Raw genomic sequence first — 24,462 nt, forward strand, 5'->3', positions numbered from 1 at the left:
AATGTATTTCCCTGTCCCTTGAATCTCAGGGGACTTTGACTTGCTTTTCCCCATACAATGGATGGGAGTGGTGCCGTACAAGTTCCAAGTCTAGCCTAACAGGCCCAGCACGCTGCTGCTCTGACCCACTTGGAACATCGCTGCCGTATGAGAAAGCCCAGGCTGGCCTCTTTGAAAGCCCGACAGAGAAGGGCCCAGTTATCCCAGCAGAGACAGACACATACAAGGCCATGCTAGACCACCCAGCAACAACCAAGCCAGCCCAGACCAGAAGGACCACACACAGCCCACAGCATAAGAGAAATTAATAAGTTTTAGAGTTTAAGCCACTAAGTTTTGGGGTTTTTATGCAGCAAAAGTAAACTGATACACAGAGAAACCAAAGATGATGGGAGAAAAGCAAAGGCACAGACTATGCTACAAAGAAGGCTATAGTTACAGGAATGGAAAGAGATAAAAAGCCAGAGGAAAATGACTTGGATTATCATAAATGGTTTTGAAACTTGGTAAACCAGTATGTTACACGCACCAACAAAAGCATTAAATATATCAAGGGGGGATGGCAGGGGCTAAGCCATCTTGTTCCTTAATGTAAGTGCTTAGGTCACTGATAGTTCAGTTCCAGGGACTAAGGACAAAACAGGATGGGCCTGCTCCATTTAGACCCCATGAGAGATCCTGCCCATTCCTGGGTTCTTACTGCCCAGAAGAGACAAGTGTGAAGCCAGCAGGCTCTACACAGGCCCCCCAGGATGCTGTCAGCTTCACTCCAGAAACAAGTCCACACTGGCTGCAGAATCATGGTGGCCTGGAGTTTGATCAAGGGCCCTTCCTCTAGGGCTGGCCTAGGAGGAGGGGTGGTAGCTGCTTGGAGACTTGATCATTACAAGCTCATATGCATAAAATGCACTCATTCTTTTGTTCACTTATAGTCTAAAAAGGCACAAGCACCTTGATACCAGATCTAGGGGATGCTCCCAACATCCAGAACAGGAGCTATCAATTTCAATGTGCTGGGATCACTTACAAACAGCCCCAGTGCAAAAGTCCATGATTAGTTAACAAAACCAGCATTTCAATAGTACATGTATCTTAGATAATATTAAAGATATCTTACTTATCAAATAAGACTTTGACTTTCAAGTTATAATTCAGCTCTTGCAATTTCACCAACAATCTGAAAAGAAAAAAGTCATAATTACTCTTAAAAATTATGTTACCATTTATTTATCATGCCAATTCCCTATTGATGAACATTTCAATAACCCCCACCTCATCCAGTTTTTGGTTATTACAAACAATGGAAGTGACATCCTTGTATGTCTACTTGGATGTTTTTAAAGTGTATTTGTAGGATAAATTCCTAGCTGTGAAACTGCTGGGACAAAACTGTAACATTAAATTCTGACAGAGAGCAGCACTGATTTTATATTCCCACCAAACATTAGTGAGGGTATCTGCTTCCCTGTATCGCCTCGCCAATGCTGAGTTTTATCAAAATTTCTATTTTGGGCTAATTCTATAGGTAAAAATAGCAAACACTGCCCTTTACTAAAACTTGTATCTAATGCTTATTCTGCTGGGAGAAAATAAAAACTATCACCCATAATCAGGAAAGTGAAGGTCACATCTATAATCACCCCCAGGGCAGTGTGGAAAGATGCAAGGAGCCGTGGGCTGAGACTCAGGTGTGCTCTGCTCTGATGAGCTGGAGACCTGGGGAAGGCGCCCCTCACTGGTTGGCTCCCTTTAGTGACGCAGATGATGGGATTAGATTTCTCCTCCTGCCAGCTGTGAGTTCTGGGACCTCACCGGTGCTAAAGCGTGGTGCTGTTCACTGGCAGCCAACAGGTAGCACCTGCGGACCTAACTCAGCAGCACCCTGGAGAAAAGGACTAGGGCCAACTCTGAAGGCAAGTGCGGCTCTTCTGAGTCCAGCTGCTTGTCAGCAGAGGAAGAGCTCAATGAATGCAGCCGTGCAACAGAAGGAAGTAAAGCTGTAAAAGCTGTACGTTCTAACGTGGAAACACTTCCACAATTTATTATGAAGGAGAAAAACAGGCTGCCAAAGAACAGACAGCAGAACCCTAGTTTCTAAAAATGAAACACTGTATGTCATGTATATTTGTGTGTCTATGCATGAAAAAAAAAATGCATAAGTACAATGTATTTATTTATATATTTAGGTAGACGTGGACAAAATTCTGGGAGGACTGACACCAGGCTGTTTACCACGGTGGTCTACAGATATTTAGATCACATACAACTTTGAGAATCTGACGAAAGCTATGAACACACTCAGCAGAAAAATGTACCTGTCCTAAGTCCACATTCACACACACTGCATACATTTTGGGGGGAATGTAAAGCTCAGGTTATGAGTTTATGCTCAAGAGGGGATGAGGCTGCTGGGAACTTCTACTCTCTACTATATGCAGTTCTGCAGTTTTGAATTCCTATTTACAGTAAACATTCATTACATCTATAACTGGAAAAAAATCAGCTGTGTGTGTGTGTGTGTGCATATACACATATCTCTTATATTTCTAGTCTGAATAGAAAAGACAAGACTCTTAGATATTCTAAATAAGAATTCATATTAAAATGCCTACTGCAACATTACTTCCTCTAAAGCACCATATATAACAGTGTTGTGAAAGGAAGCTGGGGTGCAAACTTTGTGATAGGAGGTGCAGGGTCTTTTCTTTATTACCTCAACTTCACAGTGAATTGTACTCCAGTCTTCAGGACCAATGGCCTCTGAGGATGAGTTGGCATGCAGGGCTGTCTTTCCACCACAAACGAGCTGTAAATTCCCAGCAAAGGGTAAATTAGCATTTCCATTAATGTTGAGGCAGTAAAAGGTTATTTTCCCTAAAGAGGAGAGGGGGTTAGAGGGCACAAGCTAAAAAAAAGTTTTGAAAGATTCTAACAAATTGGATGAATAAAGTGAGGTTTTCTAGTCAGTAAAGAAATCCCCAAATCTATTGCACTCAACAAAATCAGAGTAACTGCAGTGAACTGTGATACTCTTCAACAATGAAAATTCTGAATGGGATTCTGTTCATTTACAAATTTAAGAATCAAATTTGCTAATTAGACTTAGTGTGGTGATCATTTCACAATATATACAAATATCAAATCATTATGTTGTACATCTGAAACTAATACAAGGTTATATGTCAATAATATCTCAATTTAAAAATAAAAATAGGGAAGTCCCTGGTGGTCCAGTGGTTAGGACTCCATGCTTCCACTGAAGGGGGCATGGGTTCAATCCCTGGTCAGGGAGCTAAGATTCTGCATGCCTCGTGGCGTGGCCAAAAATAAATAAATAAAGTAAAATAAAATAAAAAAATAAAAACAAGATAAAAATAAATTTTACTACAGTTGAAAGTGAACCATGCACCATATTGCTTACCGCAATTTGAAACTGATATTTTAACATCCTTTGGAAAATTGATTTTAAAATTGTTTAGTAATATTTATTATCTAATAAACATTTCCAAACATTAAATTTAATTTTAAAAAAAGAATGAAATTTGCATTCCAAAACCTAAGTAAATGTCCTCGATTATTTCAAAATCCAACATCTAGGCATTCCTGTTTGGACATTAGCCACAGGGAACCAAAGACATTTTTATTATGTTAGCATTTAAAAAATTGCAATATGAACTCTACTCTTCTACTTAGTGCCATTTGTTTACCTACTAAGCATATCTGAAACACCTACCCATGGGCAAGGTACTATGTAAGGCCCTGGTTGGGGAAGAAGATGACAAAGGCACATCTCTGTCTACTAGGACCTTTCAATTTACGACAAAGAAAACAGAAATACACAGACAATGATATAATAAAATCCAGAACGGGAGAAAAATAAAGAATGAACTATGCAGATCCGGAAGGGAGACAACATCTGCCCGGGAACTCTGGGAAGATTTCACGATGAGATATAAGGTGAAACGTTCAGGATGCGGTTTCAAAATGAGGTACAAGAGAAGAAAGCTCTGAGGCAGAGAAAATACTGTTGGGAGAGGAAGGCAGAAGCAAATGTCCAGGGTGGGCACGAAGTCAAGTCTGCCTGGAAATGGGGCACGTATAGAAGCTAATTCTGGAGTGGCTAGTGAGGGCCAGGCTGTGCAGGTGCGGCTTGGGTGACCAGATGCGGGGCTCCCCTGAGATTAGCAGGTGGCAAAAAACCTGATTGAACTCTGCTCTGGGAGAGCACAGGGTCACAGGGACAGGGAGGAAGGGGCTTGGGAGGGACCATTTGCGAGGTTACCATGCAACATTCAGTAGAGAGGATCTGAGAGCTTGAAACGTGATGAGACCATGGAATGGGAAAGAGAGGACAAATAATCATCAGGTTAGACTAGACAGGTCTCGTCACAGACTGGCCACGGGGAAGGAGACTGGTAACCAGTCTGAACGGTCACAAGAATGACAGGCCATCGACATAAGCAAGGAATTCGGGAAGACCTGATTCGGGGAAGCCATAAAAAATTTTACATAACCTATTAAACCCTTCTAAATTATCTGAATTACCAGAAAAATTTTCCTCTGGGTAAAATAATTGCAAAAGGTACAAAAACATCTCCCTCAAGTTACCTCTGAATGAGCTGCTGGAAGAGGCTGAAGGTGCGGTCCCATAACGCTTGTTTGTTTTTTGTGATAGGGTCATGTTCATAGGTGTATTTCTGTTCCAACTCCTCAAGCTTTTTAAGCTGCTGACGAACCTGCTGCAGACTCTCCGCCACTATGGTGAACCTGGGAAGGTACAAGCCACAGGCGTCTCCATCAGAAACAGTCCCAAAGCAGCCTGGATTAAACAGAATCACGGAAAACCAACAAGTACTTTTTACAGACAACACACGATATTATCTGCCCAGCTCTGAAGTGCAGGGAGAAACAGAACAAACCTGATTTGTGTGAAAAAGCTAACGTGCACGGACGATTACAGCCCAGATTAAAAAACCTCTGCATCCCACTGAGATGGACCTAAGGAGAGATGGGTTGGGGTGGAGGCTGCTAGGGAATCTGTGACTTCAACTGAGCTGTGAGATAATTGGGACTTAAAGGGACAGGGCAAAGGGAGTGGGGGGGGGACAGAGGCAGGGGACACGACAAGGCAGATGCTGTGGGCAGTGATGTGTGGAGCAGTGAGGGGCCCCTGCAGATTTTTCTATCAGGGCAGTGACACTGTGCAGAGAGGAGCAAGAGGGCAACCTGGACGCTGAGGAAGCAAGGCCGAGAGGGGATGCAGGCCGGGTTAGGAGGAGACGAGGGAACAGAGGTTACTGTGTCACTGAACTGAAAGGAGAAGGCAATGTGCGCAATCTAGACACTCAAAATATATGCATAAACCAAGGAGAAAACCTAGCGACTGCTTTCAGGTTCCTCCGTCCTGACAGGAAACCACCAAAGACGATGCAGCCTCTGAGCCAAGTCAAGCTGTGGAAGTTCATTTCACTGGCCTGGAGGAATGACAGAAGAACATCTATTCCCCAGTGAAAAACATCTCTTTCACTCGGTGTTTCCATTCCTTGAATCCAGTTTGAAGCACTGAGAGCACAGCCCACGGCCATGAAATGAGAGGCAGGATAACGGTGGGTGGGTGAGTTCCAGAGGGATTCTAACCCGGTGATTCCCAACCTTGTTCAGGCCACGACACACAGGAAAATGCCGACAATCCTTGTACTGCACAGTGGGGGATACTGAGGGGTATTCACATCTCTGCAGGAGGCTCCTTGTGGCCTAAGGTGACCATGGGGGCCCCGGACAGCAGGGGGCCTCACTGGGCACCTCGGGGGCTCGGAGGTCAGCATCTCACAAGGCTCACGGGGGCACACTGGGCTGGGGAGCTCCATTCCTATCCACAAAAAACTGGGATATGGCATGGCAACTCACAGAATAAAAATCAATGGCTGACTACTGCGAATTTTTAAAAACAGCAATCCAGAAAGTAATCTCATGAGATCTCTGGTCCTTGGGCCCTTCAGAACTGCTCCAGGCCACCACCCCCTCCTACCCACTGATTCTACCGCTTCCATCCCCTCTGCTCAGCTCTGTCAGCCCTCCCCTGGACTACGCTAATACCCTCAGAGCAGACCAACTGGCCTTTCTGTCTCTATTCTATCCTCAGGCTTCACCCAGAGTGACCTAAATAAAAAATCAGAGAAATGAACCTCCACTTAAATAAAAGGCCTGCCCGGCTCACCGGTGTCCACTGGGTAAAGTCCCGGAGTCCCCAGCACAGTATGGGAACCTCCGTGACCAGGCTCCAGCCTCTTGCCAGCTCCACTTTCTTCCTTCCCTCTCTGGCACCCGACTCTCTAGTCATCCAGCAGCGGGCCCCGGCTCATGCCAGCCTCCCCTCCCCTCTGCCCCGTCCACACTCTTCTCCTTCCTGGTCTACGTGAAGTTTTCCTATTCACTCTCGAGTCCGTGCAAGACCACTTTGTCTCATTAATCTTTCCTGGTGACTCCTTCCTTCATCCTCCATGAACTCTGGACGGTCTCCGCTGGAGCCCTGGCAACCTTTCACTGAACAGTTATTACCACGCCCATCTCCTGCCTCCACACTGAGAGCTCCTTACTGGCAACGACCAAGAATCATTCACCTTGTGTTCCAGGTCCTAGCCCAGGACCTGGCATACAGCATTTCATAAGTATTTACTAGACGGATGACTGAAACGTATGGCCCACAAACTGTTATTTCATGTAAGCCTGTATAATGCCCTTTTGTTTTTAATAAAACCTTGGGACTCAAGTTGTTAACTGTGTTGTGTGATGACCATGTCACTGGTGTGTTGGCACAGATGACATGTCCCACGGTACACATACAGCAGGGAGAGGAGTCCTCCAAACCATGCAGAATGGGGCTGAACGTGGCCACAGGTGTGATTAACACTGTGCTTTTCAAGTGTTTCCATGGCAAGAAGCAGTTGGACTACATCAAACTCTAAAACAAAGGTTTGACAGAGTCCATTCAACCAACACAGCTGGAACGTGCACTTTACGAGTTTATATGGTCAGCCAGTCAGCTGCCAATATTCTGCTTTGGAGAATCTTACCAGTTCTGCAGCTGATCGAGGCAAGCATTGGGGGGTCCCCCGATACAGGCACTCTGCTGTCTCCGCTTCCATTCCACAAGTTCGTCATTAATCAGGGCTTTCTGGGTAAGTTCGGTGGCATTCAACAACTCTATTATTTTGTGAACTACTTCCTAAAGGGAGAGAAAGAGACAGAGCGAAATAAACTCATCTTTAATCACTGAATTTTATTCTTTCATCTCAACTGGGTTGCTCTAAGTGAAATGGTAATAAAAATAATTTTGCCTCTATTCCAAACTTCAAGTCCATTATTATTTACAGTCTGTGACAAAAGCGACATGTTATTCTGGAAAGTGAATCACTACCTTTCTCTTATTGTCAAGCATTAAATACATCTTCTGGAGTAACATCTGTTCCTGTTTCTGATCATTCTTTGCCACACCATTGGTTTCATGTTCTGTGAATTGGGAGAGACAGCAGATAAATATAAATATAAAAGAAGACAAAACCAACTGAAGCCAAGATTCACATCCATTTAGGAAAAATATGATCCAAATGCTATCTGGAGATAGGTCAAAGGTTGGTTTTTCTTCAATCATTGCTGAAGGAACAAAACAGGAAAAATGGCCTAAGTACAAAAACTGGACACACTGAAACAAAGTCCTTGTTTTCAATGACTCACGTAAACGGGAAACAGTACTGTCTGGTTCTTAAGTCACTGTCAGAATATTACCTAAATGAATATAAGTGACAAAATTCACAACCTCAGTTAAAAAAAAATTGATACAAAGAATCTCTGTGGCTTTACAGAGAAGCAGACAATTAGGAAATTGTAATTGAGGTTTCTTTCTCTCATACTTTTATTATTAAATTATTATCAAATTATTACTAATAATCTCTCCATTTTACCATGGTATCCTCCAAATGATTGCTAGGGTTACAGCAGTACCCTGCCTGTTCTACACAATGCACACTTTTGGATTATTTTCAGTGGATGTCCTGTCATCATTAAAAACGAGCAACAACAACAAAATCCGAGCGAAACTGCTTTAAAACGTGAAAAATGCTAAACTTCACCTGTGGAGTATACAAGTGGGGCTGGAATATTTGGAGGAACTTTAGTTATTAGGGCAGGGGAGCTCCACACACATATCCGTCTATGTCCATCAGTGGGCTAGGCACAGTAAGTAAAGTGAATAGCACGTAACCAGTATGTATTAACTGGGGGCGATTTTGCCCCCCAGGGATCACTTGGCAATGTTTGGAGACAGTTTTGGTTGTCACCACTGGGGACTGGGGATAGTTCTACTGTCACCTGGTGGGCAGAAATCAGGGATGCTGCTAAACATCCTACAATGCACAGGACAACCCCCAAAACAGTTATCTGGTCCAAAATGTCAATAGCACTGAGGTTAAAAAACCCTGGCCTGGGTCACCAAGAAGCCAAGACTAGCAATTCAGAGTCTTAAAATGTTTGGTAAATATGAAGGAGTATCTGCCTTTGTTATCTAGTGTAGGTAGAAAAAATTACAGGCAATGGACACTGTTTTAAATGTTAACTCTTACCTCTGTTCTGCAAGGTTTTGCATTTAAAGTCATATTCATCCTGTAAATCTTCTAGGGTCTTGATTTCATGCTCTATACACTACAAATAAAGACAGAAACAAGTTTCCCACCATACTTAGGACAAAGACTTTAGGAGACAGATTACTGGTACTATAGGACCCAGAAAACCATGGATGCAATCCTGCTCCCTCAAAGATGGATTAGACTTGCAAAATTCTAAGCACACGTATGAAATAATTTCTATCTCTTTAGCTAGTATATAATAACCTTTTTAGGAAAGAAAATATATAGCCATTTCTGGACTGGGCCACTTGATGTCTACTTTAATGAAGTGTTTCTCTCAGAGGCAGCAAGACAAAGTTGCTCCAAAGAACCTGGAGTCTGGCAACATGCCATCTGAAGCATAAAGTCAAGGCCATGCTGGCGTGACCCAAAGGCCCACAGGAGAGCCGGCCCCTCAGCAGAAAGGCCGTTTCCACAGATACAGGCCCAGTGCAAGGCTGGACTCCTCACCCTTTCCCCCAAACAGCACCCACAGTGGAGGGGAGTGGACACATACCACCAAGGGCACCACCTCCATAAATGTCTGGGAAGTTTTATCTTAAAAGTATTGTGGATATTTTATTCTAATCAGAAATACATCAGAATTTCCTTGTTTGAGATGTTTTTGTTCCCCTTCCAAGTCTTAGAATAAAACAGGTGCTTGAGGAAGACCATGTTTATCCTAGGGCTCTATGTAACCCCAGGAACACCCCCATTTGAGAGGTGCAGACATAAAGGGCTATTTAGAGCGGCAACAGCTAGTTTACTGGGTGATAGGGCAAAGTCAACAGTTACTGCACAATCTTGCAAGGAAGGAAAAGATAAGCTCAATGTTTGGAAGTTGTAACGGGCCAAAAATGTCTATCTGCTCATTGGTTTCACCAATTTGTTTACTTAGGGTTTCCAACTTGAGCGAAACTTTTCTTCTCAACTACTTAAAAGCCTGAAATCAGTTACAATGCTTACACTAGAGCAGTTGAAACCTTTTTTCCTCTACAAAAAGTTACAAAGAAGATGTATACAGTTACTAAATACTCACCATAACTTTGTCCTTCACATTTCTGACTCTGCTGTCAAGCTCCTTCTGTTTGTCTAACATTACAGTATTCTGAATATTCCCTGCCTGAGCCTGTAATGGAAGGTACACAGTTAACAGCCATTACTTCCTCTGTCATATTTACCTGCTGGTTATGCTCCAAAGTCAAGTCTACCCCGTGCCCCACCTAACTCCCGGACCTTCCAAAACCTCCTGCAGGCCTCCCACATGAGTGTGCACAAGAAAAGCTCAGTTCCCAAGGCCCCGGAAAATACTGGCTAACTGTTAACAAGCCTACAGAAAGACCAGGCTCAGTTCATGCCTAAAATAAATAGTATTTCTGGAATTTTCCATTAGTTCATACAGTTGCATGGGACCACACAGGAAGTTATTTTAGTTTCTCAAATTCTGTAGACAACATTATTCTCATTAACCCTGTACTCATTTGTCTCAAAGCCATGCAATTCACAGTGTGGTCCCCAGACAAGCAGAATCTTACCACCTGGGAGCTTGTTGGAAATGCAGAATTTCAGGTCCTAATCTGATTACTGAATCAGAAACCCCATTTTGACAAGATTCCAGATAATTCAGAGGTATATCAAAATTGAACAGTACAAAGACAAATATCATATGATATTGCTTATATGTGGAATCTAAAATAATGATGCAAATGAGCTTATTTACAAAACAGAAATAGACTCACAGACATAGAAAGCAAATTTATGGTTACCAAAGGAAAAAGGTCGGGGGAGGGGTAAATTAGGAGTATGGGATTAACATATAAAACTATATTTAAAACAGATAACAAACAAGTACCTAAATGTGTAACACAGGGAACTATACGCAATACCTTGTAATAACCTATAACGGAGAAGAATCTAAAAAAGAATATATATGTGTGTGTGTGTGTGTGTATGTGTGTGTACATAACTGAATCACTTTGCTGTACACTTGAACACTTGAAACTAACACAACATTGTAAATCAACTATATTTCAATAAAAATTAACTTTTAAAAAACGTTAAAAAATTGAACAGTACTGCCATTAAGGACTTCAATGAATATCTGCTCCTATAAAGTAATAATGAATATCATCCCAGATGCAATGGGTATAGTTAGTCTTCATCCTTGATAGCCAGAAAACAATTTGCTATTTTTATCGGGATCACATTAAAATTATGAATTAACTCAGGGAAAGCCAATATATTTATGATGTTGTTTTTAATTCTTATGCTTCTAATGGCTTCCTCTTGTCAACTGCAATACCACTAATACAATGCTAAGCAGCAGTGGAAATACCGGACATCCTTGCCGTGGTTCTGACTTACTGATGTTTTGTCAGTGAAGTAAGATACTGTTTTAGAACCAGGAGATGTATATTTTAATAGGTTAAGGAGGTATCCATCAATTCCTATTTTATTGAATTTTTTAAAATCAGGGATGAGTGTTCGATTTTGTCATCCTTTTCAGCATCTTTTCGATACCCCCAGACATCCAGGACCTTCCCTCAAATCCCAGGAAGGTCTTGCTTCTCTTGCTCGCAGCTGGGCAGTCCACTAACCTCGTCCCAGGGGTTCACGGATAAGTCAGGTGTCCTCTGAGAGGCTGAAAATGAACCTCTTCCCAGGAACCTCACATTTTTAAAAGGTCAAAAGCTGACATGCCTTTGAGACCAAAGCACACCCAGGAGATGGGGCTGATCTGGGAGAGCAGAAATCACCTCCTCTGCCTCCCAGTGCTGACTCCGGGCCAAACGAGGAGAGAAATGCTTAGGTACCAAGGTGGACAGTTCACTCTTCTGCCCACCTCTCTTCTTGACTGTCCTCCCAAGTCTATCTGAGATACAGGAGCAGCCCATTGCATAGTGCTCTTAACATGAAAATCCCACAGGATAGTCAAAATTTCCTGCTGAAAGTCTCCCAGGTGCATGCCATACTGAAGAAGGCACACCTCTCTCAGAGGAGACAATGCAGCCAGCTCTTCCTCCTGATAGACACCTTTGCTCACTAGGCTGGGTCCAGGATGAACTAGCCAGTCTGAGTTTAGAACAAATAATATGTATCTTTAAATGCTCAGTGCAGCAAGGTGCTTTCACCGTGACAGGGAGACAGGAACTAAATGCCCGGGGAAGCAGCAGATTCACAAGGACTGGGGCAAATGCTCAGAAAGTGCACGGCAAATGGCATTCAATGCCACTACTTAAATTCTCTCTCTCCACCCCCCACCTCCCAATCTCACAGCACACTTTGTTAGTTATTCGTTAGAGAAATGCACATAGGACACATTCCACTGCGTACTCTGGCCTTCTCCCTGTCATACTGGAATGGTCTCAGCCAGAGTAACTCATACTGTAGTGGTTTCACAACTGTCTCCCTGCTGGGTTGTTCCCACCACCCCATCAATGAAAGGCATGAATCAATGCCATGGCAACTTCAAAAACCTGCTGAACCCTAATCACCAGGACGGTTTGTATTAGGATTAGTAAAATCATGATAAAAAAGTCTTGGTATTAGTATAACTCTGACTCATTCACTGTTTGGTTGTCTTAGATATCTAACAGTTATCTCGGTCCTATTGAAAACAAAGCTGCTGATTTTCCCATCAACCCATTCTTCTCCAAAACCTACTGTGCCCTGCAAAAGCCCTACTCCTGTCCCTTCCCTGTCTTCCCCAGCTCAGTAAACAGTATCTCTAAGAAAAGCAAGTCACAAATCAGACTCACCCTCTACTCTTGGCTCCTTCTCACTCTCACATCTGATCCTTCAGTATAAGCCCTATTGGTACCACATCCAGAACATAACGGAATCTGTCCACTTCTTCCCACCTCCATTGACTGCACCTCTACCTCATGCACTTCCCCTCCGCTCCCTCAGTCTGCTGCAAGAGCCCACTGTCTTCTGCTTCCTTTCCTGCCCCAGCACCCCAGAGGTGTCCCTGACCATGACCTAAAGAAACAACCTGACACTCCACTACTGTCCACACAGTATACTGATTTACCATCTTCATAACAGCTATCACTATGTGAAAAGATTTTGTTTTTGTGTTGTCTCCCTCCCTCACTAGGATGACTTCCATTAGATTGGGGTCCTTTCAAAATCTCTATATCTGTTTTTCCCCACTTCTTGGGGCTATAAAATCAGAGGGCTAGTCACCACTGCCTTGAAACAGGGCCTCAGTAATACTTGTTGGATGAATGAATGAGTTTTTATTTCTTTATTATCCTTTGTGTTCAATTAGGAAAAAAGTACCTGATTGAATCTCTGGGCATTTTCCAAGATCTTTCTTTCCTCCTTCAGACAGTTACAGATGATCATAGACATCTGTATTGGGTCTTCCTGAAAATTATCCTAGACATGGGTTGTTAGAATAAAAATAAATTAAATTTCAGAATGTTTAAACCATTGTGTATTATACACTGAAATGAGTTTGTTCATATCCATTAAGAAACCTCATCCTAGTCAGCTCTACCCACCACCAGTCCCTCCCATCAGGAAACTTACACAAGCCTCTTAGATAGCCTCATCCACCAGAGGGCAGACAGCAGAAGCAAGAACTACAATCCTGCAACCTGTGGAACAAAAACCACATTCACAGAAAGACAGACAAGATAAAAAGGCAGAGGGCTATGTACCAGATGAAGGAACAAGATAAAACCCCAGAAAAACAACTAAATGAAGTGGAGATAGGCAACCTTCCAGAAAAAGAATTCAGAATAATGATAGTGAAGATGATCCAGGACCTCGGAAAAAAGAATGTAGGCAAAGACCGAGAAGATGCAAGAAATGCTTAACAAAGACCAAGAAGAATTAAAGAACAAACAAACAGAGATGAACAATACAAAAACTGAAATGAAAACTACACTAGAAGGAATCAATAGCAGAATAACTGAGGCAGAAGAATGGATAAGTGACCTGGAAGACAGAATGGTGGTATTCACTGCTGTGGAACATAATAAAGAAAAAAGAAAGAAAAGAAATGAAGACAGCCTAAGAGACCTCTGGGACAACATTAAACGCAACAACATTCACATTATAGGGCTCCCAGAAGGAGAAGAGAGAGAGAGAAAGGACCGGAGAAAATATTTGAAGAGATTATAGTCGAAAACTTCCCTAACATGGGAAAGGAAATAGCCACCCAAGTCCAGGAAGCACAGCGAGTCCCATACAGGATAAACCCAAGGAGAAACATGCCGAGACACATAGTAATCAAATTGGCAAAAATTAAAGACAAAGAAAAATTACTGAAAGCAGCAAGGGAAAAATGACAAATAACATACAAGGGAACTCCCATAAGGTTAACAGCTGATTTCTCAGCAGAAACTCTACAAGCCAGAAGAAAGTGGCATGATATACTTAAAGTGATGAAAGGGAAGAACCTACAACCAAGATTACTCTACCCGGCAAGGATCTCATTCAGATTCGATGGAGAAATCAAAAGCTTTACAGACAAGCAAAAGCTAAGAGAATTCAGCACCACCAAACCAGCTCTACAACAAATGCTAAAGGAACTTCTCTAAGTGGGAAACACAAGAGAAGAAAAGGACCTACAAAAACAAACCCAAAACAACTCAGAAAATGGTCATAGGAAAAGACGTATTGATAATTACCTTAAACGTGAATGGATTAAATGCTCCAACCAAAAGAAACAGGCTTGCAGAATGGATACAAAAACAAGACCCATATATATGCTGTCTACAAGAGACCCACTTCAGACCTAGGGACACATACAGACTGAAAGTGAGGGGATGGAAAAAGATATTCCATGCAAATGAAAATCAAAAGAAAGCTGGAGTAGCAATACTCATATCACATAAAATAGACTTTAAATAAAGAATGTTACAAGAGACAAGGAAGGACACTACATAATGATCAAGGGATCAATCCAAGAAGAAGATATAAAATTATAAATATATATGCACCCAACATAGGAGCACCTCAGTACATAAGGCAACTGCCAACAGCTATAAAAGAGGAAATCGACAGTAACACAATAATAGTGGGGGACTTTAACACCTCACTTACACCAATGGACAGATCATCCAAAATGAAAATAAATAAGGAAACACAAGCTTTAAATGACATAACAGACCAGATAGATTTAATTGATATTTATAGGACATTCCATCCAAAAACAGCAGATAACACTTTCTTCTCAAGTGCGCACAGAACATTCTCCAGGATAGATCACATCTTGGGTCACAAATCAAGCCTCAGTAAATTTAAGAAAACTGAAATCATATCAAGCATCTTTTCTGACCACAACGCTATGAGATTAGAAATGAATTACAGGGAAAAAAACGTAAAAAACACAAACACATGGAGGCTAAACAGTACATTACTAAATAACCAAGAGATCACTGAAGAAATCAAAGAGGAAATCAAAAAATACCTAGAGACAAATGACAATGAAAACACGATGATCCAAAACCTATGGGATGCAGCAAAAGCAGTTCTAAGAGGGAAGTTTATAGCTATACAAGCCTACCTCAAGAAACAAGAAAAATCTCAAATAAACAATCTAACATTACATCTAAAGGAACTAGAGAAAGAAGAACAAACAAAACCCAAAGTTAGCAGAAGGAAAGAAATCATAAAGATCAGAGCAGAAATAAACGAAATAGAAACAAAGAAAACAACAGCAAAGATCAACAAAACTAAAAGCTGGTTCTTTGAGAAGATAAACAAAATTGATAAACCATTAGCCAGACCCATCAAGAAAAAGAGGGAGAGGACTCAAATCAATAAAATTAGAAATGAAAAAGGAGAAGTTACAACAGACACCGCAGAAATACAAAGCATCCTAAGAGACTACTACAAGCAACTCTATGCCAATAAAATGGACAACCTGGAAGAAATGGACAAATTCTTAGAAAGGTATAACCTTCCAATACTGAACCAGGAAGAAATAGAAAATATGAACAGACCAATCACAAGTAATGAAATTGAAACTGTGATTAAAAATCTTCCAACAAACAAAAGTCCAGGACCAGATGGCTTCACAGGCGAATTCTATCAAACATTTAGAGAAGAGCTAACACCCATCCTTCTCAAACTCTTCCAAAACATTGCAGAGGAAGGAACACTCCCAAACTCATTCTATGAGACCACCATCACGCTGATACCAAAACCAGACAAACATACTACAAAAAAAGAAAATTACAGACCAATATCACTGATGAATATAGATGCAAAAATCCTCAACAAAATACTAGCAAACAGAATCCAACAATACATTATAAGGATCATACACCATGATCAAGTGGGATTTATCCCAGGGATGCAAGGATTCTTCAATATACGCAAATCAATCAATGTGATACACCATATTAACAAATTGAAGAAGAAAAACCATATGATCATCTCAATAGATGCAGAAAAAGCTTTTGACAAAATTCAACACCCATTTATGATAAAAACTCTCCAGAGAGTGGGCATAGAGGGAACCTACCTCAACATAATAAAGGCCATATACGACAAACCCACAGCAAACATCATTCTCAATGGTGAAAAACTGAAAGCATTTCCTCTAAGATCAGGAACAAGACAAGGGTGTCCACTCTCGCCACTATTATTCAACATAGTTTTGGAAGTCGTAGCCACGGCAATCAAAGAAAAAGAAATAAAAGGAATACAAATTGGAAAAGAAGTAAAACTGTCACTGTTTGCAGATGACATGATACTATACATAGAGAATCCTAAAAATGCCACCAGAAAACTACTAGAGCTAATCAATGAATTTGGTAAAGTTGCAGGATACAAAATTAATACACAGAAATCTCTTGCATTCCTATACACTAATGATGAATAATCTGAAAGAGAAATTAAGGAAACACTCCCATTTACCACTGCAACAAAAAGAATAAAATACCTAGGAATAAACCTACCTAGGGAAACAAAAGACCTGTATGCAGAAAACTATAAGACACTGATGAAAGAAATTAAAGATGATACCAACAGATGGAGAGATATACCATGTTCTTGGATTGGAAGAATCAATATTGTGAAAATGACTATACTACCCAAAGTAATCTACAGATTCAATTCAATCCCTGTCAAATTACCAATGGCATTTTTTACAGAACTAGAACAAAAAATCTTAAAATTTGTATGGAGACACAAAAGACCCCGAATAGCCAAAGCAGTCTTGAGGGAAAAAAGCGGAGCTGGAGGAATCAGACTCCCTGACTTCAGACTATACCACAAAGCTACAGTAATCAAGACAATATGGTACTGGCACAAAAACAGAAATATATATCAATGGAACAGGATAGAAAGCCCAGAGATAAAGCCATGCACCTATGGTCAACTAATCTATGACAAAGGAGGCAAGGATATACAATGGAGAAAAGACAGTCTCTTCAATAAGTGGTGCTGGGAAAACTGGACAGCTACATGTAAAAGAATGAAATTAGAACACTCCCTAACACCATACACAAAAATAAACTCAAAATGGATTCGAGACCTAAATGTAAGACCAGACACTATAAAACTCTTAAAGGAAAACATAGGAAGAACACTCTTTGACATATATCGCAGCAAGATCTTTTTTGATCCACCTCCTAGAGTAATGGAAATAAAAACAAAAATAAACAAGTGGGACCTAATGAAACTTAAAAGCTATTGCACAACAAAGGAAACCATAAACAAGACGAAAAGACAACCCTCAGAATGGGAGAAAATATTTGCAAACCAATCAACAGACAAAGGATTAATCTCCAAAATATATAAACAGCTCATGCAGCTCAATATTAAAAAAAAAAAAAACCCAATCCAAAAATGGGCAGAAGACCTAAATAGACATTTCTCCAAAGAAGACATACAGATGGCCAAGAAGCACATGAAAAGCTGCTCAACATCACTAATTATTAGAGAAATGCAAATCAAAATTACAATGAGGTATCACCTCACACCAGTTAGAATGGGCATCATCAGAAAATCTACAAACAACAGATGCTGGAGAGGGTGTGGAGAAAAGGGAACCCTCTTGCACTGTTGGTGGGAATGTAAATTGATACAGCCACTATGGAGAACAATATGGAGGTTCCTTAAAAAACTAAAAATAGAATTACCATATGATCCACTACTGGGCATATACCCAGAGAAAACCATATTTCAAAAAGACACATGCACCCCAATGTTCACTGCAGCACTATTTACAATAGCCAGGTCATGGAAGCAACCTAAATGCCCATCGACAGATGAATGGATAAAGAAGATGTGGTACATATATACAATGGAGTATTACTCAGCCATAAAAAGGAACAAAATTGGGTCATTTGTAGAGACGTGGATGAATCTAGAGACTGTCATACAGAGTGAAGTAAGTCAGAAAGAGAAAAACAAATATCGTATATTAACGCATGTATGTGGAACCTAGAAAATTGGTACAGATGAACCGGTTTGCAGGGCAGAAGTTGAGACACAGATGTAGAGAACAAATGTATGGACACTAAGGGGGGAAAGCCGCGGGGGGGTTGGGATGGTGGTGTGATGAATTGGGCGATTGGGATTGACATGTATACACTGATGTGTATAAAATTGATGACTAATAAGAACCTGCTGTATAACAAAATAAATAAAATTCAAAAATTAAAAAAAAAAAGAATGCAATCTCCCATTTAACCAACATGTAGTAGTTTATTATATACTTTTATGCTCTGTAGTGAGTTGGTACATTTCCAAAGGCAGTGGCTATACTTCAATTATCTTTAGTAGTGAAAGGAAATAGCTGCATATATGGCAATGTGGAGTCTTTAAATTTTATGTACTTACTGAGTTCAATAAAATAAATACCAGCTTTAAAGAAAAAAAAAAGAAAGCTCATCCTGCACTTATTAAATTCTACATAAGCTATTTTTGATAAAATCAAAATATTCTTTTTACGAACTATGACAAAAGCTGCTTTAACTGTCCAATTAAGCGCAGGTTCCTAAATTATTTCTTGATTAAAAAAACAAGTATTTCCATATGTAGTTCCTATAATACTTTAATTTTATTGTTCTTGGGCCCAATTATCTTGTTAGGATCCTGAGATAATGCAAATGATACAAAAATTATCCATGATATTCCTCAATTAATTTATCTGTTGGCCTCTGATTTGAATTAGACCAAAGATATTCTTCTCAGTTTTTGTTTTCTTGTCAAAGCTAGTTTGCAAAATACCGGCAATCGTGCCTCTTTATAACAGGTATTATCAAGCAAAATCTGTAGGAGAGCAAATTTCTGCAAAGTTAATTTGGCTTTCCCACTCACTGGTATTATAAAATCATACACACATTCACAGAGGGGGAAAAAAAAGCTTCTAATTACCTAAGTTGAACAGTTTGGTTGTGAGGAGTAAAACAAGAAAATGAGAGCACTCACCTCCATTAAAACAGAAAAGTTCCATTAATACAGAAATAAAAATGGTAGCCAGGCTTAAGGGATGCTGGGAGTACTGATGAAGAACTCCCAAAACTCTGCAGCATACTCTCACCTGCGTGCAACTCCCTTTGACTTTTTCTTCCAAGGGGGGGCAACTTCAGCAGAAGCATGGCAAGGTGGAGTCAGCTCCAATTCACCACCTCACTACTGAGCCTTAGAGACGTCAAAACTTTCAACACTTTCTGGACTTACTCTTCATCTGTATACCAAGCACTTAGACTGGACTCATCACTAAAGTTCCTTTGAGCTTTAACATGTTACTACAGCTCACTGCTCTTAAAATAAAACCCTTTTTCTTCAATTTAAATATCAACGGCTTTTAATAAGACAAGATCATAGCATCGAATTTCTCTCAGAATTACTTACGTCTAAGTGATACCCTTCAGCCTGAATACTCCTTATGTTTACAAAATGAATTGATATTTTATTTTACTTCTGCTATAAAATATTAGCTACATAATGGTAGTTTATTTATAGTGTCTGTACTTTTCTAAATACCAATGAGTGTGTGCTCAATAGTATTTGCTGAATGAAAAAAATTCTTATGTAAACATGGAAACATTTCAACTTAAACGCAAAAACTAGGTCATACCTGAAGATTACGCTTGCTTTTCCTTATGTTATGCTGCAACAAAAAATTATTCTCCAAAGAAAAGCGACTGTATTGATCATCCAGCTGCGATAGGAGGTCGTGAAAACGGATGGTAGCAAATGAAACGTCATTGGCGGCATGCTCCCTAGGAGATTCAAAATTGACACATTTCATTTAGATACTACTTTAAAACGACAAAATAAACACTGCTTTCCATGTTGAAATGACTAAAAATAATTTAAAGTGTTTTCTTGGGTTTTATTTCCTTCTTTTGAAACTGCCATTGCTATTAGCAGCAGTTTGTACAATATTTCTATTATATACAATTAGCATGAAAAATTCTAGCACTCCAAGACTGTGCACAAAACTGTTAATGGCGATTATCTCTGGAGGCAAAAAATCAACAGGGGCCTTCACTTTCTACGTCAAATACTTTCAGAACATTTGAAATATTTGCAATGAGCAAACAATAAATTGTAAAATAGAACATATACCAGTTTTAAGAGATATTTCCTTAATTTTTTTTTTTTACTTTCTTCATACTTCTAATCAGTGTTCTACCAAAACTTGGCTTTAATTATTACTTTTAACTTACTTCTTTCTATAACCTGGATCCTAACTTGGAAATAATTGGTGTCAGCATTATCTAACTTGTGCAAAGCATTTAGGAGGATGTATAATTAAATCGACAAATACATAAAATTAATGACTAATGCATTTAGTTTTCTAGAGACACATGCCATTTTTCAAGGCAACACTCTTTTCTGCAACAGGTAATCCCAATGGCTACTGATGAGATTCATCTTCCAGTCAATGTAGTTCCAAGCCACTTAATCAACAAGTTATTTTAAAAGTGTAGAAAAACTCCTTCTTCTGTCAAGTGAGTTTTCCTTACCAGTCTTGCTTTTCTAGCCACTGTGCCAGATACTGTCTGATTTCCATGGGAAAACTGTCATCATAGAGCTGGTGAACCTGCTCCAGGAATTTGGAGTCAAGCTGCTGAAGCTCATACCACTGGGACATCCTATAGGGAAACAGAATACAGATCACAAATGGAAGCCCACAGCTCCAAAGAAAGCCTGTCTAGCATTGTGCTTCTTCTAAATATCTTGCTTAATTAAAAACATAATTTGCCTTTGAAATATACTTTTAAAATGGTGTCTATATTTCAAAGCCTGTTTTTTAATTGAGTTTTGGGTCAAAGTTTTTTTCTTCTCCAAAAAACACATCTTCAGGTCTTTGCTCAAATGTCAGCACCTCAGGGAAGCCTCCTCTGGCCACCTTATTTAAATTGACACCACCTCTCACCTTGGAAAATACTATCCTTCCTCCCCGATGTATTCTTCTCCATCGCACTTACCACCATCTGACCTACCACATATTTTCTTTTTTATTTTGATTAGTGTCTATTTTCCCCGCATGAAGGGAAGGATTTGGGAGTGGGGGGGGTTGTTCACTGCTGCATCTTCAGAACAGTGCTGGGCATACAGTAGGTGTTCATATGCCTTTAAAATGAATCTACTCTTTTATCAAATAAATCAATGGAAAACACTAATTAGATTTGCTTTAGGACAAATCGCAAGAACTCTCCCTGAAATTGCTCTTATAAATTATAGAACATTTGTAATTTAACCCAAAGAATTTTAAACTGGTGTTTTATATTTTATGATTCAAGTGATTAAAATGAATTATTTTTGATATATATCTTCTTTTTTTTTTTTTTGGCCACACTGCACGGCATGCAGGATCTTAGTTCCCCAACCTGGGATCAAAACCGTGACCCCTGCAGTGGAATCGAACAGCCCTAACTACTGGACCGCCAGGGAATTCCCAGGTTATATATCTTTTAAAAGAGATATATTTTCCTCTTTGCCTACTGCAAACAACAAGTCTGCACAAGAATTCTTAAACCTAAGTAATAATTTTTAAAGACTGAAACAACATTGTTAAATGTAATCTGAAAGGATAAAATAATACTATCTCTTTGGATAACAGCAAGTCAACTTTTACATAGCAGTTCTGAAGATTAAAAATTAAAACACCTGATTTAAGTCCGAACATCCATTAGGAAAATGAAAAGCCTCTCTTCACCATAGCGTAAATTAGGATTTACATCAGTGCACAGCTGACAACATTCAGAGTAGATATAAGTGAACCTTGTCCTACCAGGCCTGAGGAAGAGGTCTGGATTTTCAAGCAGGGCGTGGAAGAGCGTATGCATGCTTGTTGGCAAGCATACCTGTGCAGGCATGAAGTCATGTCTACTCCACAAATCTCTGTCCAAAGGAAGGTAAGGATGTGGTGAGGCTACAAAGCTAGTCACCATCACAAATACCAGTACGAATGGACCCAAGTCCACACCTTTGCTACACTTGCTGTAGCAATTTGATTTTTCACTTCGAATTTACTTTACCTGAGTGGAAGACTCTAAATCTTTGGCGCTCTCCCTCCCTACTAGGTGTCTAATAAGGATACGCCTAAAGTAAATATGCTGGCCAGAGGGTCAACCAGCGGGGACTGCAACACCTCTGTTTAGGTGAGTGACCTCAAGTTACTCACTTCCCTCTCAACACGGTGGTTGTTTAAGACTGAATGACCTAATACAGATACAGCACCTGGCACAAAGCAGGCAATCAATAAATTCATGCTAACAAATCCAGAATCCATTCCCTCTTCTCACAAAACTTGTTACCAGCACAGGGAGTGGCAAGACCATCCCCCAGTTACCTGACTTCTTCCTCTCCAGTCCCAAGACCTCCAACCACCTTGCCTCCAACACTCTTTCCCAATCTGGCCTTCTGCTGCACACAGGTTTTGACCACATCATTCTCTAGTTCAAAATTGCTACAGTTTGCCCATTACCAGGCTGATTTCCACTCTGACCCTATTTTCATCCATTAACAAAGCAACCCAGTCACCAAATTACCTACTTTTTTTTTCTGCACTGCTCCAGCTGTCACTCACCCTTGAAAACAGCTTTTCCACATTCTGCCTCTCTAAATTCTACCAGCATTCAAAGGTAGGTACAAATAGCCCTTCCTCCATAAGCTGTCTGAGACTCACCCAGAGATAATTAAGCTTTCATTAACGTGCGCCTCATTACATTTTGTATCTCTATTAGAGCATCAGTCCCTGTCTTCCTTAAAAAGCTCTATGATGTCTCCCCTGCAGCATGTAAGCTTCAGAGTTGCTGGGACTATCTTTTTTTTATACATCGTCTGCACCATGGATAGTGTCCTGCACATATTATGTACTCAATAGTAGTCTGTTGAAGTGAAATCTAGTAGATTTCAGATTGAATTAGAAAGTAAAGGGCAAACCATATTATGGTCCAACAAGTTTGAGTCCTGCATTAAACTGCAAACTGGATTGTGCTGGAGGCTCAAGTCTTATTTCTGTCCCATAAAAACAAACTATCCAACTTATACAAACAACATTTAAAGCACAATCACACACCTGTTTTTCTTCCCCCAAACTCTTTGGTACTAGTCAGAATTTGTTTTAAAGACTAATTATATTATTTGGGGGTCTGCAGGAACTAATTATCACTTTTACATTCCAGGAGCACATTAAGCTCTTTTATCCTTAAATACAGACATATAATTAAGTTCCAAAGTCACATACTCATTCATTCGTTTCGTGAACATTTTACTAACCTGTCACCTTGTGCCCCAGCGAAGGGCTGGGGATTCAGCACAAGCGGCAGCTACACACAGCACGTCAGATGCCAAGACTGCTGGGTTTGTATGCACAGCGTGCGAGCGTATAACTTAGCTCTCTGGGGGTGGCACACGGCAAATGAAAACTTTCTGCGGAGAGAAGAAAACATGACTCTGATGGAAGCGGCGGCGAAGAGAGAAAAATGAGGGTAAATGGGGAGATGCAGTATTTTCGGCGGGGGAGGGGCGCAGGATTCTATTTCACAAGACATTTTCTACTACCAGAGCACGACTGGCTGGGGCAACCGTGCCATCACCGAAAACAACACCTGGGATACGCGTTCTTTCCCGGATAACGGATTTACCTGTCAGCACTTTGAAGCCCGCCCTCGCCGGGCATCCGGCCGCTGGGCCCCGACCACGGCGGTCCAGGAACGTCCCACCCCGGCACCCGGAACCTCACGCCCACTCACTCTGCGCTCCGGATCCTGCAGAGGTGGGCGAAGGCGCGGCCGTGCTGCCTCTCCCGGGCGCGCCGGGTCGCCTCTGCTTTCTGGGGTCTGACCGGCGTCGTCCCGGGTGCGACTGGCTCTCCGCAAACTAACCGCAGCAAAGCGAAAGTACCACCCGGGAGAAAAGGTAGGGCCAGACGCCCCGCCTCCTTCCGCTCCCGCCAATCACCGGGTTGCTGCCGCTCTCGGCCAATAGGAAGCGGCTGTTCCGACCGCGCGCCGCCTCCCCCCCGGGGCCACTGCTCTGCCAACCCGCTGGGTCTTTCCTTAGAATTCGGGGAGGGCCCCCATGTGGAAGAGGTGAAGCTCAGCTCTGTGTTGCAAGTTGCGGGTTATGTTTACACATGTTTTAGAGAACAACTAAAAGGAAGTTATGTGTTTGCAGAGGCCCAAACTTGGAGATCCTTATATCAGCCCCAAACCTGAGAATTCGAGGCAGAGGACACAGGTGGAGACGTTGTCATTCTAGACGCTCGGCTTAGCAGCTGACCTCCATGTTGCTAAACCCAGGGGACGCTTTTCTGTCCTCACCTTACTTGACCACTCAGAAACCTTCTGCACAGTTGACACCTCCACCCTTT

At 41.0% G+C, this 24,462-nt stretch overlaps 1 protein-coding gene across 2 annotated transcripts in view; it reads right to left on the bottom strand.

The window, feature by feature from the left end:
* Positions 1-24,008, bottom strand: part of STAT1 (signal transducer and activator of transcription 1) — a 42,569-nt gene extending 18,561 nt beyond the window's left edge. Inside the window, exons 1-12 of one of the 2 annotated variants that reach the window (XM_061185905.1) lie at positions 23,843-24,008; positions 23,367-23,519; positions 20,606-20,734; positions 19,711-19,855; positions 12,945-13,043; positions 9,700-9,789; positions 8,619-8,697; positions 7,418-7,509; positions 7,074-7,225; positions 4,609-4,767; positions 2,714-2,806; positions 1,118-1,177 (exon numbers count right to left, since the gene is read on the bottom strand). In XM_061185905.1, coding sequence (XP_061041888.1) covers positions 1,118-1,177; positions 2,714-2,806; positions 4,609-4,767; positions 7,074-7,225; positions 7,418-7,509; positions 8,619-8,697; positions 9,700-9,789; positions 12,945-13,043; positions 19,711-19,855; positions 20,606-20,733 — 1,097 coding nt within the window. In that variant the 5' untranslated portion in view covers position 20,734; positions 23,367-23,519; positions 23,843-24,008. The other variant, XM_061185914.1, reaches the window with a different exon arrangement.
* Between the last annotated feature and the right edge of the window lie 454 nt (positions 24,009-24,462).

The sequence above is a fragment of the Eubalaena glacialis genome, chromosome 1 (genome assembly GCF_028564815.1).
Source record: "Eubalaena glacialis isolate mEubGla1 chromosome 1, mEubGla1.1.hap2.+ XY, whole genome shotgun sequence".
Taxonomy (NCBI): Eukaryota; Metazoa; Chordata; class Mammalia; order Artiodactyla; family Balaenidae; genus Eubalaena; species Eubalaena glacialis.